Here is a 13,236-nt window from a genome sequence, read left to right as displayed (position 1 = left end):
ATGCCACCAAATGCCCGTGTACCTTCTGGCTCCACTGACAACTTTTTCTATTCAGCTTTGAAACACTAACTCCTTGTTCTTTATACAATTCTACTGTCTTTCAAATTGCTGTCATATTTTTCACACTACACATTTTCACACCATCTTTCAGAGCAAAGGAGGTAAAAGATGCATCATGGAAAATTTCAGGGAGGGACTTCACTGGCTGCCCTTCATGGGTGACTCCAGCCTCTGCCACGCTGCTTTGCCCTGTTTGTCCTCTTGTCTCTGCATAGCAGCTTCCAGTTGACTTCTGAGTACCTTCCTGTGACAGGTAATCTACCCACTGCCCTTCAGGCATACACAGGACTTTGCGGCTGTGCTTTGACACGTGCCATTCTGTTCCCTGGACACCCTCTGCTGTCCTCTGCCTAGCTCCATCAGCAACTCTGCAGCCTCTCCTCAGCACCCCAGCCTATTCTGCACTAGTGTCTGGAGCTCTGCAGCCTCTCTGCATGCATGTGGTGAATGTGCCAGGATATGGAAGGTGCACAGCACAACTCTGACACAGTGGGCATGTAGAGGTGGCTGTCCCTTGTCTTCCTCCGCAGATTCATGTATGAGTCCCCATCACCATGCCCCAAGCAAGCTTGCTCTGAAGGCTGGCTGAGTGGAGTGCTGGAGCTCTGGCAGTACAGGCCCACCATGGTGGCACACCAGAGCTCCGTGGGAGCAGGGGGAGTGAGCGTCTCCCACTCTGCAGATGCCTGTGGGTGCGTTTAGGGTCACAAGTGCCATTGCATTCAAGGGGCCAACAGGGCTAAAGAAGAAGAATGTTTGATGAATAACTAATAAGGACTCAGACTTATCTGGGGAAAGGAAGGTGGAATGAATAGGTAATTTCTGAGCATTCACTTACACTCACTGGCAGAATTCAGAGTTGTGTCTTGGTAGGCCTTGTAAATGCTGATGAGGGTAAAGTGATCTCCTTCGGGATGTAAAAATGTCTTCCAACAAGTCAAGGCAGCCTCTTCAGCTCCATGTGGCACATGTGAAAAGCAATTTGGAGCTTTAAAATGAAAAAGGTCACATGGTTAGCAATAATGAAGACATTTTATCTTAGCCTAACTTGCATAGGGGAGGGGTCACAACTGTTAGTGGCATGGCTCCTGTCTTGGTTCTCTGAATAAATATGTTATTCTTGTTTACTTAGAAATCCGAGAAATTTAGAGTGAGTCATCCTAATTCTCCCTCTCCTTTTGTGTGTGTGTGTTTGCTTTTCTAAGGTCAATTGAATATGGTTAATACCCTGCTTTATTCCAGCAGGAGCAGGGAAAACCTGAGGTGCTCGGAGGTCCAGACACTAGAAGAGGATTGGAACCCGTTCCGATACAGCACAATGGTTGGTCTGTTCCCCCAGTATTAGAATAAATTAAAACATACAAGCCAGGATGAATGAAGCCAATAGGAAATTTAAAAACAAGCACACATCATTATTTGGGGAAAAACACCTCTAGTGACACATTTTCTTCATCTGCACTGATTACTTCAGTAGAAGAAACCTATTATGTTTTCATACATTTGATGTATAAATTTGCTGAACTTTTAGTTTTCTTATATTAAGATAATTTTTCATATTAAGAAAAATTTCCTTTTCTAACCTATTAAAATACCTCACTATCATTTCAAAAGGTTAAATGACTTGATCACCATCTCTCCTATTTTATCCTCAAAATATAATTTCAAATGGATCCCATTTAAATCTATACCTAGTGCAGATTTGCAAAAAAAGAAAAAGAATAGTCATTAAGGAGTACCTGTTACCATGGCAGCGATTGTTAGCACTTCATCTACACAGTCAAATTCACAGGACGCTAAGATAGACTTTGAGAGTTGTGGATCAAGAGGAAACTCTGACATGATGATTCCAAATTCAGAAAGATTTCCATCATTATCCAGTGCTGCCAGATAATCTAAGTCTTCCAATGCCTGCATCAAACTTTCTGGTGCTAGGAAAGGAAAAAATAATAATTTAAGAGTCTCATATGGCCAAGATGGAGAAACAGGTACTGGATTTTCCCTCCTGCATGAAACAAGCAAATAATGGACAAAATATGTGAAACAATGGTTTGCAAGACACCAAATACCAGGGAGTGAAGGATAGTGATTCCTGAGAGGGCAAACTCAGGAGGGGAGCCCTGTGATTGTCCAGCTCATGCTCCGAAGAGGGTCCCAGCTGCAGTGTGCCTGCAGCGGGGGGAACCCAGGTGGAGCCTGCCAGCCTCCCTGCAGTAGGAAAACAATGCCAGGGATCCAGGGAGACTAACATGGCCGGAACTCGCAGTCACAGTACCAGAGAGAGACACACAAATAAGTCACGGGCCAGAGGGAGCTCCCTCAACTAGGCAGCAGAGCCCCACTGATCAGCGCATGTGTGTAAGGAACCACCTCAGGCCAGAGAAAGCCATGTGAGAGGATTAGAGGGAACAGTGGTGCTGACTCAGGACCTAGGGTAGGGCCTGTTCCCACCAGCCAAGCTGGAAAACTTCATGATTTGTGGGGCACTGGGTAGAAAACACAAGGGAGAAACCCTAGATGGGCACTGCCACCTGACACATCTATACAGCAGGACCTGAAAGGATCTACTGCATCCCAGGACAAAGCTCAAAAATACCTCTGGGACTCCAAAAATATTCAGCGCCCAAGAAGGTAAAATGTACAAGGTCTAACATCCAGTAGAGAGGCATGAAAAGCAGGAAAATACATTGCATAATACAGAGAAAAATTAATCACAACTGACCTGGAACTCAGATGCTAGAAATAGTAGACAAAGATGTTATTTCCCAGTGCAAATAAAGAAATAAAGATAGCAAGCTGATTCTCTCCATCTCTTTATTTCTCTTTTATGTAACATCGATAATGATGTGGTATTATATATGCTCAATCTCTACCAAAGTTTTTAAAAATCCATTTATTTAAAGAAATATATTCTCTTTGTGGAATAAGGCTATATATAGGTTGGTGCAAAAATAATCGCGGTTTTTGCCGTTACTTTCGATGGCAAAAACCACGATTACTTTTGCACCAACCTAATATTTATTAAATAGATGCATATGTTTTTTCCACTCTTCTGGTTCCTGGTATAGCAATAAAGGTCACACAATGAAGCAAATTCCATAATAGAAAGCTGCACCCCTAAACTGCAGGATTTATGAGCCACTAGGTTGTTTTTCTCTTAGTTCCAGTAAATGCAAGGTGGGCTGGAGCTGAAGACTCGGGACCTAAGAGGCGCTTGAACCTGTCTGCTCCTGGGAGTTCAAAGTAACAAATAGTAAAAACTTAACTTACGTGCTGTCTAAACTTTGATCATTAAGCTATATGTCTAAATTTCAGGCAAACTGAGTAGCTCAAAAACCTCACTTTGGGAGGCTGAGGTGGGTGGATCATGAGGTCAGGAGATCGAAACCATCCTGGCTAACACCATGAAACCCCATCTCAACTAAAAAAATACAAAACATTGGCTGGGCATGGTGGCAGGCGCCTGTGGTCCCAGCTACTTGGGAGGCTGAGGCAGGAGAATGGCGTGAACCCAGTGAGCTGAGATCGCGCCACTGCACTCCAGCCTGGGTGACAGAGCGAGACTCCGTCTCAAAAATTCCTTCATTCCTGTCAGGACAACTGGAAGGTATCAGAAGCTACTACTGTGGTCTGGGAAATGACTCAGAGAAGCTGCGATGCAGCCCACCACACTTCCAGTCCTGTGGGAGGACAGCTGAGCAAGCACTAGTATAACTTCAGCCTGACACACCCACTGCAGGCAAAAGATCTGCTACTGGGAGTGAGGGGCAGTGCCAGACCACTCAAGGGAAATCTGCATGGAACCCAGACATGCGCTGGACGACTGCAGCAAGGCTTTCATCCTCACCTTGGGGCAAATATGTTGAATTTCCCTATTATTTCTGAATGTTTTCCCATCAAGATTTAAAACTGAGCAGAAGCTTATGGCTTCCCAGAGATATTCCTGTCCTGCCTGGATCCTGACATACAGCACTACCATCTTGTTCATTCTTGGGGACCTTTGGACTAACCATGACCTTCAGAAGTCACAATCATGGGAAATAGACAGATGGGCTATTCAGGAAAAAAGTTCAAGAGTTCTATCAGTGAGGCATGACATGAAAAGTAACAGCCGATCTGCTGGAGAAAGTACAAGAAGCAGCATCAGAAATAAGCATCTTAAACAGAGCAGGAAGGGGCTGGAGTACAAACTTAATTACTGAAAGCCTTTCAGAAACCAGTTTCTATAAATCAGCAAAGCTGCTGCATTTCAAGTTACAGGATCTTTGGCAATTGTCCGTTTAAGCATCTGGCTTGACAGCCAGGCTCTGTCCCCAAAGGGCACCTACTATTCACTTTTACACCCTGGAGTTGAGTTGGCCACACACAGAATTAGTAACAGAAATGACTTCATGATTCTGCTTCTGGTCCTAATAACAGAAAAGGAGAGGATGTTCTTGGGGTTTTATTATATTAGAATGAGTTAATGAATACAGATTACAGAGGTGAAGGAACATTAATAAATAACTAAATAGGATTTGCTAATATTATCTTCTGCATTTTAAGATATCTCCCCAGTGTGGCCCATAAACTTGTTTTAGCTAAAAAGCAGAAGAGTTTAGATGGGGGTTCTTTAGGGCAGTGCTGTTTAAGTAATGCTAACAAATGGAATAGAAGTAACGCTAACAAATGGAATAGAAGTGTTTTAGTGTCAGGCCTCTTCATTTCGCCAGTGCAAAATCAGACTGCTTTATTCTGAAGGCAATTTCAAGATGAACCAAACATCATTTTTATTAAGCTCGCTTGCCAACAGCAGCTGCACTCCCTGTAGAATAGCTCACTGCAAGGTCACACTCCTCCTCCACTACCATCACTCAAAGTAATGTGAAGGGCCATCATTACAGTATTTCTTCACTGTTCTGTGTGTCTGTTTTCCGTGGAACCCCAAACGCCAAGCTCCAATATGTGCCTGCATTTTCCTTCCTTGGCATCAGTAGAAAACCTAGTTACAAACAAAGAGGTCATTAAACTGCAACCAGCAGAGGAGGAGCTAATGCAGCTCCGAGCCCAGCACAGGCCAAGTGGAGTCCAAGGCCACGGCAGTTCCAGAGCTGACAGCCCCACGCAGCATGTTTCCTGTGTTCTTATAATGTACGCCAACTTTGGAGACGTCAGACGGTAGGAAGCCTCGGTTGGCTCCCAAACCCTCACAGGAAGTCTGTCTACTCAGGTGCTCAGGAGGCTTCCTCCAGCCAGCTCTCTTTTGGTATAACAATCTTTGGCCTACTTTCTGCCTAACCTGGCAAAAATGGCTCAGAAACACTGAATTTCCTCTCAAGGTAGCTGGCATTATGCAAATGTATGCCAACAGATTATATGTACTTTCCCACAGGTCAAAGTTTTAGTCGGCAATTATTCCTGGGAATACGCCTAGGAGAGACAGCATCATGCCTTCTCTTGTCTAAAGTGGACATATATTTCCATGAGAATAGGGCAGGGGGTCTCCTGGTAACCAGTCCCCAAAGCCAGGGCCATTCCCTCTCCTTCCACCACATTCCTTAACCCCCTTTCTTCCCAATAAGGGCAGAGAAGTAAGGCTGGATTTGAGTCATTAGAGTTGGAAAGGATATTAGAGATAGAGCAGCCTCCACGGTAAACTGAAGAAAAGCATTTTCAACTCCCTGCCCATGGTTGGGAGCCAAGATCCTTGTGTCCAGCCTTGCCCTGGGCAGGGCTCTCAGGTAATGACAGTGTCCCCACTGCCCTCCCAGTGCCACCCACACCGTGAGGCAGGTGGAGGCCAGCGCCTCTGAGCTTAGCTGTGCCCAAAGACCTCTCACACGCCAGCTCTGCTCCTGCCCATGACATGGAAGGAAACACACGCAGACCTTTGACAGCCACAGGCACCTCCTGATCCTCTCGACTCTCCCTGCATGTCACATTACTCCTACTGCCCAGGCCTCAGAAAGGACTAAGTGGACAAGAAGGAAGCCGAGTTTGTCTCCCACACGTGACTGCCTTTGCTCATGTTCTTGGGAATACTACAGGCCTTCTAGAGGGCACCCGCCTAGTCAGTGTTCCTCAAGCATAAGGGCATTGGGAAAGTCCTGCCACTTCACAAATTACCAATGGTCCCCACTCCCAGTAACTGTTCTTACAGCCAGGAAGCTGGCCCCAGGTTTTTATAGTGGTGACTAGCTGAAGACTCTCCCCACCCTCATACCATTAGAGAGAACTATCTTTAAACAAGAGTTGGCATTGTAGTTAGATGGTATGGAACTGGCAGTCCCAGAACAACCTAGAAAAAGACAGGAAAAAAATGGATGGGTTTTAAAATGACCATACAATGGGTGTTTTCCATATGAGCAGTTAAAGGACTTTATGTTTGGTGTTGGTTCATGATTTCCTTATAAAGGTGAGGCTCAAATTATTATTTGCTCTCAGTCTATTTTGAGTATCTTGTGCTATTGGCACTGGCAAGGCTCTGGGGCAGGCACACATCTGGGACAGCCTCACTCTTGCCCTTCTAGTGTGGACAGTCTCATTTATATGTGGAGATGCACATGTCAATCAAGAATCCTGCTCTACTGGAAGTGCACTTTGACCTCCAAATTGTCCCCTTTTATAGGAACTGCACCTTCACTTCCATACTTCTAGGAGCAGGATTTTGTGCCACGTGACACCACCACATTATCACCACTAACCCCAGTCACAGGGGACTGCTTCTCAAATGGAATCAATGGCTCCCTTTCTTGGGAGTTTTCGACTTTAGACCAAGGGAGTTTCCAGGAGCTGACATAGTAAATCATAAAGCTTAGGGCAGAGAGCAGCTAAGACTCTGCCCAGTTCCTAACAGGCCACGAACTGGTACCCATCATGGCCTGGGGGTTGGGGGCCCCTGCATTAATGTATATACACATTTACATAAACGGACAGATAGAGAGAAATGCGGTTATCACTTAGGAGGGCTGAAGGAGCAAAGGAAGCTTCTGTTTCTGATTTATTTTAGAGTTGGGACTTGGGCATTGTGTAAAAGAGTCCATAGGGAGAGAAACTGAAGAATGAAGAGATGGTGTAGACCCTAAGACTCTACGATGTCTAGGGCCTCTGGGGAATAGCATTAAGAGTTGGTTCTGAAGAGGACAAGGAGGAAAGGCTTCTGCTTCACTTAATTTCACAGGGATGTGTTCACAAAACCTGGCATTTGCCTAACTCCTACTCCTTTACACTGTACCTGGCAATTTTGCATAAACATCTCATTTGTACCTCTAAATAACCCCAGGATACAAGAGGGCAGACACTCTACCCTCAATTTACAGATGAGAAAAAGACAAGTGACTTGCCAAAGCCACATGGCCACCCAGCTGTTTTGTCATATGTAAAGTGAGGTTTTGAACTTGGGCCTTCCGCCTGCAGTGTTGAAACTGTTACGTGGCATGCTCTGCCAGCACAGCTGCGTTGAACTCCCAAGTCTGGTGCTCCTGCTGTTATCTACCATGGTTCTTCCTGGCTCCGGCCCATCTCAGAGGCAATCTGGTGATGTCTCCTAATACCTGAGGGTCATTATCTGCTTCTCACACCCATTAAAACTGTTCTTTCTAGGACGCTCTGCAGCTCAGGGCCCATGTGGTGCAGAGCTCAGGTAGGAGTCACTCACACGATGATCATTATGTTATAGCATTTACTATACACCAGTCACTTTTCTAAGGGGCATGCATGTGTTAACTAATTTATCTTAATAACTCTGTGAACCAATTGCTTTGATTATCCTCATATTCAGATAAATGAAGTGAAGCAATGAGAGTCCTAATTTGCTGAATAATACCCCACTAGTGACTGATGGGGCCAGGCTTGGAGCCCTGGCAGCCTGGCCCAAGAGCCTGTGCCTTTTGGTGTAGTCTTCTCAATATGGGGACCATCTACCCCAGTTTGCCCAGGGTGGTATCTGTTTCCACCTTTAATCATTAACAGCATTCATGCCCCTGTCCTGTGAGGTTCACAGGGAGATGGTCCGTTTGTCTGAATTCATCACAAAATAAACAGGGTCTATTAAGTTAAACTGCTGTTTTATTTTGTTTTGTTTTGTTAGTAGGGAGGGGCCACTCCTAAGCCACAGCCATCTTTCCGCCTGGACTGTTGCACTCTAAAACATACCAGCTTAAATGATAAGCCATATAGTTACCAGGCCCACAAGAGCCTAAAGGGCTTCAGGACCCAAAAGTACTTCCATTCTGGGCCCTTTAAAACCTCTCCCAGATTTTGTTTTCATTTTCTGTAACATTATTTACTTGTTTCCAGGATCCTCACACACTGGCCCTAGAAAGTTGTTTTGGCATGTTTGTCTTTCTTTTTCACATGTTTGTCTTTCTTTCCCTCATCTGAGTATAGTAGTAACTTTTGTGTAGCCTTTAAACAGATAATAGTGTAACCTTCATTAACTTAAAAACCTAGGTAGGCTGTGGCCTCCTGGCAGTCAGTGCTAGAATATTTGCTCGACTCTCTGGGCTGTTTGGGCAGTGCCAGTCCTGCCTGCAGGTGTCAGGCGCTGCAGCAGAGCTATGGGGAGGGCCACATGTGAGGGCCGTCGGCAGCCTGCTTCCTCCCATTCTCCTCTTAGTACATGTAAATGTTATGAGCACATGTAAATGTTCTATATAGTATAGTAAATGTTACTATAACATTTAAAGATCATTTTGTAAGTTCCAAAGCCAAATCTTGAGTTTCCAAATGATTTACAAACAAGCGCATATACTTCTCTGGTATTCTTACAAACCGGGCTTTTAGTGTGGTAAATCCTATTCCAGAAGGTCTTGATGAATTGGTTTAGGAATCCTCTGGTAAAAGATCTGCACCATCACAACAGATGACACCATTGTAGAATCTTTTTTTTTTCTTTTGAACCAGGGCCTTGCTCTGTCGCCCTGTCTGAAGTACAGCAGCATGATCATAGCTCACTGCAACCTTGAACCCTGGACTCAGGTGATCCTCCTGCCTCAGCTTCCCAAGTAGCTAGGACTACAGGTGTATGCCACCACACCTGGCTCATTAAAAAAAAAAAATTTTTTTTGTAGAGATGAGGTCTCATTATATTGCCCAGGTTGGTCTTGAGTTCCTGGCCCCCAAGCAGTCCTCCCACCTCAGCCTCCCAAAGTGTCAGGATTACAGGTGTGAGCCACCATGCCCAGCCCTGCAGAATCTTTAATTCCTCTTTTTGCCAGCACCATCCCTGGCCTCTGCAGCCTTTGACTTTCTTTTCTTTCCTTTTCTTTTTTTTTGAGGTAAAGTTTTGCTCTTGTTGCCCAGGCTGGAGTGCAGTGGTACAATCTCAACTCACCGCAACCTCCACCTCCTGAGTTCAAGTGATTCTTCTGCCTCAGCCTCCCAAGTAGCTGGGATTACAAGCATGCACCACCATGCCCGGCTAATTTTGTTTTTAGTAGGGACGAATTTTCACCATGTTGGTCAGGCTGGTCTTAAACTCCTGACCTCAGGTGATCCACCTACCCTCGGCCTCCCAAAATGCTGGGATTAGAGGTATGAGCCACCGCGCCCAGCAGCTTTGTTTTCTTCCTGCATTTTCCCCTGTTTTCATGAGGCACTGCCTTATCGAACACGCCATGCCTGTTTGTGTTTGGGTTCACTTTTCTTTTCATAATCCAAAGAATCACAGATCATACCAGTCATCTGGCCACTACGACAATGAGTTCTGCCTCCAAATGCAAAGATGACATCTGCTGTAGTCTGGTCCCTTTGGGCTAGTTTTTCTCCAAATTCCTATCTAGGTACCACTGCCTTCCCAGGGTAACAGCAGTCTCAGGCCATCTGTTTCCACCGAAGTGGTCAGCTGGTCCTGAGGCCTCCTACCCCAATAGACAGTGACTGTGTCATTCAGGATGGAGGTCAATTGTTAGGCAGCCAAGGAAGAAAAAGAAAACTGATTTTTAAAAAAGAGGTCCAGATCAGGGGAATTCAATTAACAGCCTGTAGCCTAGTTATGCCAAATTCATTTTCACATGGTTCATGCATCCTGAAAAGGGTAACAAGTTTGCTGGATTTGCGTATTTCAATTATAAGTTGAATTAAATGCAGCAGCTGCAAGCATCTTTTTCTTTTTTTGCTTCCAAAACAATGAACCAGAGTTAATCCACAGTGATATTTTCCCCAAGCACAGCAGAAAAGTTATGTGTGTATTGTCAGGAGACAAAAATAAATTGTTACCCTATCCCTTTTGTCCCCCAGTTATCAGCTTTAAGCCTCATGGAATGAGCAGCACCAAGGGTGACCATTGAGAGAACACAGTGAGATAGTCTGCTTTTAAAAATCCTTGACATCACCAAGCCTGCCTTTTCTTCTCCTTGCATTTCTAGTCCACCAAACATCTACTAACCTGAGCAAGAAGATGCCTAGAAAGCAACAGGTGGTGATTCCTGGGCATATGAGATAAACAGTGGGACTGGAAGAGCAATTTTCAAAAATGAAACCTATCTTGTTGGGGCTTAGGACACACCACCTCAAAATATGACTGAAGGAGACCAGAATATGCCACCCCAAAATATACTTCTCTGGCATATTTTGAGCTGGTTATTCTAAGAAACTGCAGATATAGGAGTAGCTCTGAAAAGTTGTCACTTAGTAAAAGAAATCTACATCTACAAAGGAAATTTACATTAGTCTAAGTGTGGTGGCTTGCACCTGTGGTCCCAGTTATTTGGGAAGCTGTGGTGGGAGGATCACTTGAGCCTGGGAGGTGGAGGTTGCAGTGAGCTATGATCATGCCACTGTACTCCAGTCTGAGTGACAGAGCAAGACCCTGTCTCAAAAAAAAAAAAAAAAGAAAAAGAAAAGAAAAATAAAGGAAAATCCAGGCTGCTGAGAATTCTTCTTTCTGCTGATACTTACACTGCCATACTCCACATTCCCCCACTCCTTAAGCCCAGCACCCCTGTGCTCCAGTGTCCAATAGCAGACACATTTCTACTGTCAGGACAGATATTTCCTAGAGGTTTGTGGGGTTTTAAAAATTATCTTCAGAGAATGTTTACCTCTAGTGGGAAAATGCTTCAGTCCAAACCAACGCCCCCTCCACACTTGTGTGTACTGCCGAGCATCATGTGAACTTAGGACAGGGAATGGGCAGGAGGAGAGAAGGTGAATCTCAGCCCACATGCCTGGCTGACACGGGAGCATAAGGCTACCTGGTCTGTTCATGAAGTCACAGTGGCCTAGGCCCGCAATGTCTATCCTCTTCATAAAAAGCACCATGCTTGTTAGGTTGGCTTCCTGCATTTCTGCTGGCTTAAGTGGCGTCATGTCTTTGGAGGCAAATTCTTCAGTGTACAGGCAGAAAAATTTTCCTAAAAGACACGAAGAAAAATGGCTTTAATATTTCTGGGTTGCCTGCATACCAGAATTGACAACATTTAGCATTTGTGTCCACAGCACTACCTGAAGAAGATGAGCCAAGAATCTGCTTGCGTATCTCTGCCTGGCTTTGGCTGATGGGCTGCATGACAAGCGAGTTTGCTCTTATTCTCGGGTTGTACACCTTTAAATGGAAAGACAGCATCATTAGCGTCAGATAAGTCATGATTTAGTAGGCTCACTGATCCTGAAGAGAATATGCTGTTCACAGTACTTTACTCCATGAAATGCACCGCTACAGACTCATTTTCTTGGTACAATATTTATTATTGTTTCACTTGCCTTGAGATGGAAACTGCAAGTGCTTTGATAAATGGATTTAAAGGTCGTCTGCTTTCATTTGTGGCTTCAATAACTATGGGACCTCTGTGTCATTGCCAAAATACTAGCACTATCACTTCTCAAAGCACTGTACTGGTGAATGATAACACATCTTCATATGCCACACAGAGAAAGGGTTCTCACTTGATAGTGCCATGTTTCTTTATAGTTTTGTTCAAATCAACCAGGATCTTGGTGGTCTCACCTTTACAACACATACTGAGAGTTCCAGTCATAACAGCTAATACAGAAACTGCATATGGCACTAACAATGATTTTCCTTACAGGTGGTTCACGAGGGCAAGTGACAGCCCTGGTTTCTCTGAAGGCTGGACTAATTCAATCAAGATCAACTCTAAGTGATTTCCAGGGAACCTTCATGACTGTTGGAATTGCTCTGTCATAATAAGGCAGGGATATTTAGGAGGCTCATAGTCTCCTGGAGGGATAAAACATCTCAGCACCTAGTAATGGTAAATTAGTCAATATTTGTTAGTTTCCTTTCAGATGTCAAATGCTATGATTTTCTGAAGTCTTAGTATCAGAGTTTGAAATACCTTGTTTTCCTTTTTTTTCTAATTTTTACTTTAAAAGTAATAGAAAATATTTTGTAATGATTAGGATGAAAATTTTATCATGTCAATTATAAGCCAAAAATTGCTAAAATTAAAGTCAGTATACTTGAAACAATTTCTGGTAAGTTCTCTGGGGTAAGATACTAATTACTTTGATAAAGGGGCCATCAAAATATCCAGTAAAATGTTCATAAGAAAAGATTAGTTTAAGAGTCAAACAATTTGCTTTGCTAGTACCTTAGCTAAAGAAAAAATACCATTAAAGATAACTATCACCTTTATGCTCTAGTAGTTGAGTCTTTCCTCAAAAGTTTCTCCTTTGGCAGCTCAATCAATTTAATTCATTTCCAAACTTCCAACATGCTAATGAAAGACAGTAATATGGGACCAAGACTTTTGTTACTGGCTGCAATAATTCTTCTTTGCACTCATGACCAAATTCAAAGAATCCCCAGGTCACATAGTTCATCCTCACTTCCTGATCAGTAAAATGGTAGGAAACTGAGAAACTGGTGCTTGACAATTATTAGCAGTCTGTTTCACCTACTCAATAATAATTACCTTTCTTCTTTCCACACCTACATCAATAACAAATTTGACTGAGTTACTCCAGATCAAAGACTCTCCAGAGCTAGTAGTTAACACCACTCTTCTTTGATAAACTGGGCATTTTTTTTCTGTTTCATCGAGTGGCTTGAACAATGAACATTTCTCTTTTGGATACAAAGGAACCACCACCAGTTCTCCAAGATCTGGGTTTAGGTTAGATCCTTGATAGACAATGTCATAGACTTTCTCAATATCCTAAAGAAAAAAAAAAAAAAAAAAAAACCCATGAAAATAAAATACAATGCAAACAACTTCACTATGAAAAAAATGTCTG

At 43.7% G+C, this 13,236-nt stretch overlaps 2 protein-coding genes across 7 annotated transcripts in view; one reads left to right on the top strand and one right to left on the bottom strand.

Moving 5' to 3' along the window:
* Positions 1 to 12,634, top strand: part of BCCIP (BRCA2 and CDKN1A interacting protein) — a 29,038-nt gene extending 16,404 nt beyond the window's left edge. The window contains exons 7-8 of one of the 3 annotated variants that reach the window (XM_026456530.1): positions 1,306 to 1,381; positions 12,066 to 12,634. In XM_026456530.1, the coding sequence (XP_026312315.1) occupies positions 1,306 to 1,381; positions 12,066 to 12,184 (195 nt within the window). In that variant the 3' untranslated portion in view covers positions 12,185 to 12,634. Of the gene's footprint in view, positions 1 to 1,302; positions 2,858 to 12,065 lie in introns of those variants that run through there. The other 2 variants (XM_026456529.1, XM_026456531.2) reach the window with 2 other exon arrangements.
* Positions 1 to 13,236, bottom strand: part of DHX32 (DEAH-box helicase 32 (putative)) — a 56,300-nt gene that overhangs the window by 3,591 nt on the left and 39,473 nt on the right. For 2 of the 4 annotated variants that reach the window (XM_026456525.1, XM_026456528.2), the window contains 5 exons: positions 12,915 to 13,157; positions 11,482 to 11,581; positions 11,232 to 11,390; positions 1,797 to 1,988; positions 899 to 1,048 (listed from right to left, as the gene is read on the bottom strand). In XM_026456525.1, the coding sequence (XP_026312310.1) occupies positions 899 to 1,048; positions 1,797 to 1,988; positions 11,232 to 11,390; positions 11,482 to 11,581; positions 12,915 to 13,157 (844 nt within the window). The remainder of the gene's footprint in view (positions 1 to 898; positions 1,049 to 1,796; positions 1,989 to 11,231; positions 11,391 to 11,481; positions 11,582 to 12,914; positions 13,158 to 13,236) is intronic. The other 2 variants (XM_026456526.1, XM_026456527.1) reach the window with 2 other exon arrangements.

Source organism: Piliocolobus tephrosceles, chromosome 9 (assembly GCF_002776525.5).
Source record: "Piliocolobus tephrosceles isolate RC106 chromosome 9, ASM277652v3, whole genome shotgun sequence".
Taxonomy (NCBI): domain Eukaryota; kingdom Metazoa; phylum Chordata; class Mammalia; order Primates; family Cercopithecidae; genus Piliocolobus; species Piliocolobus tephrosceles.
This window is presented reverse-complemented; position numbering and strand designations above follow the sequence as displayed.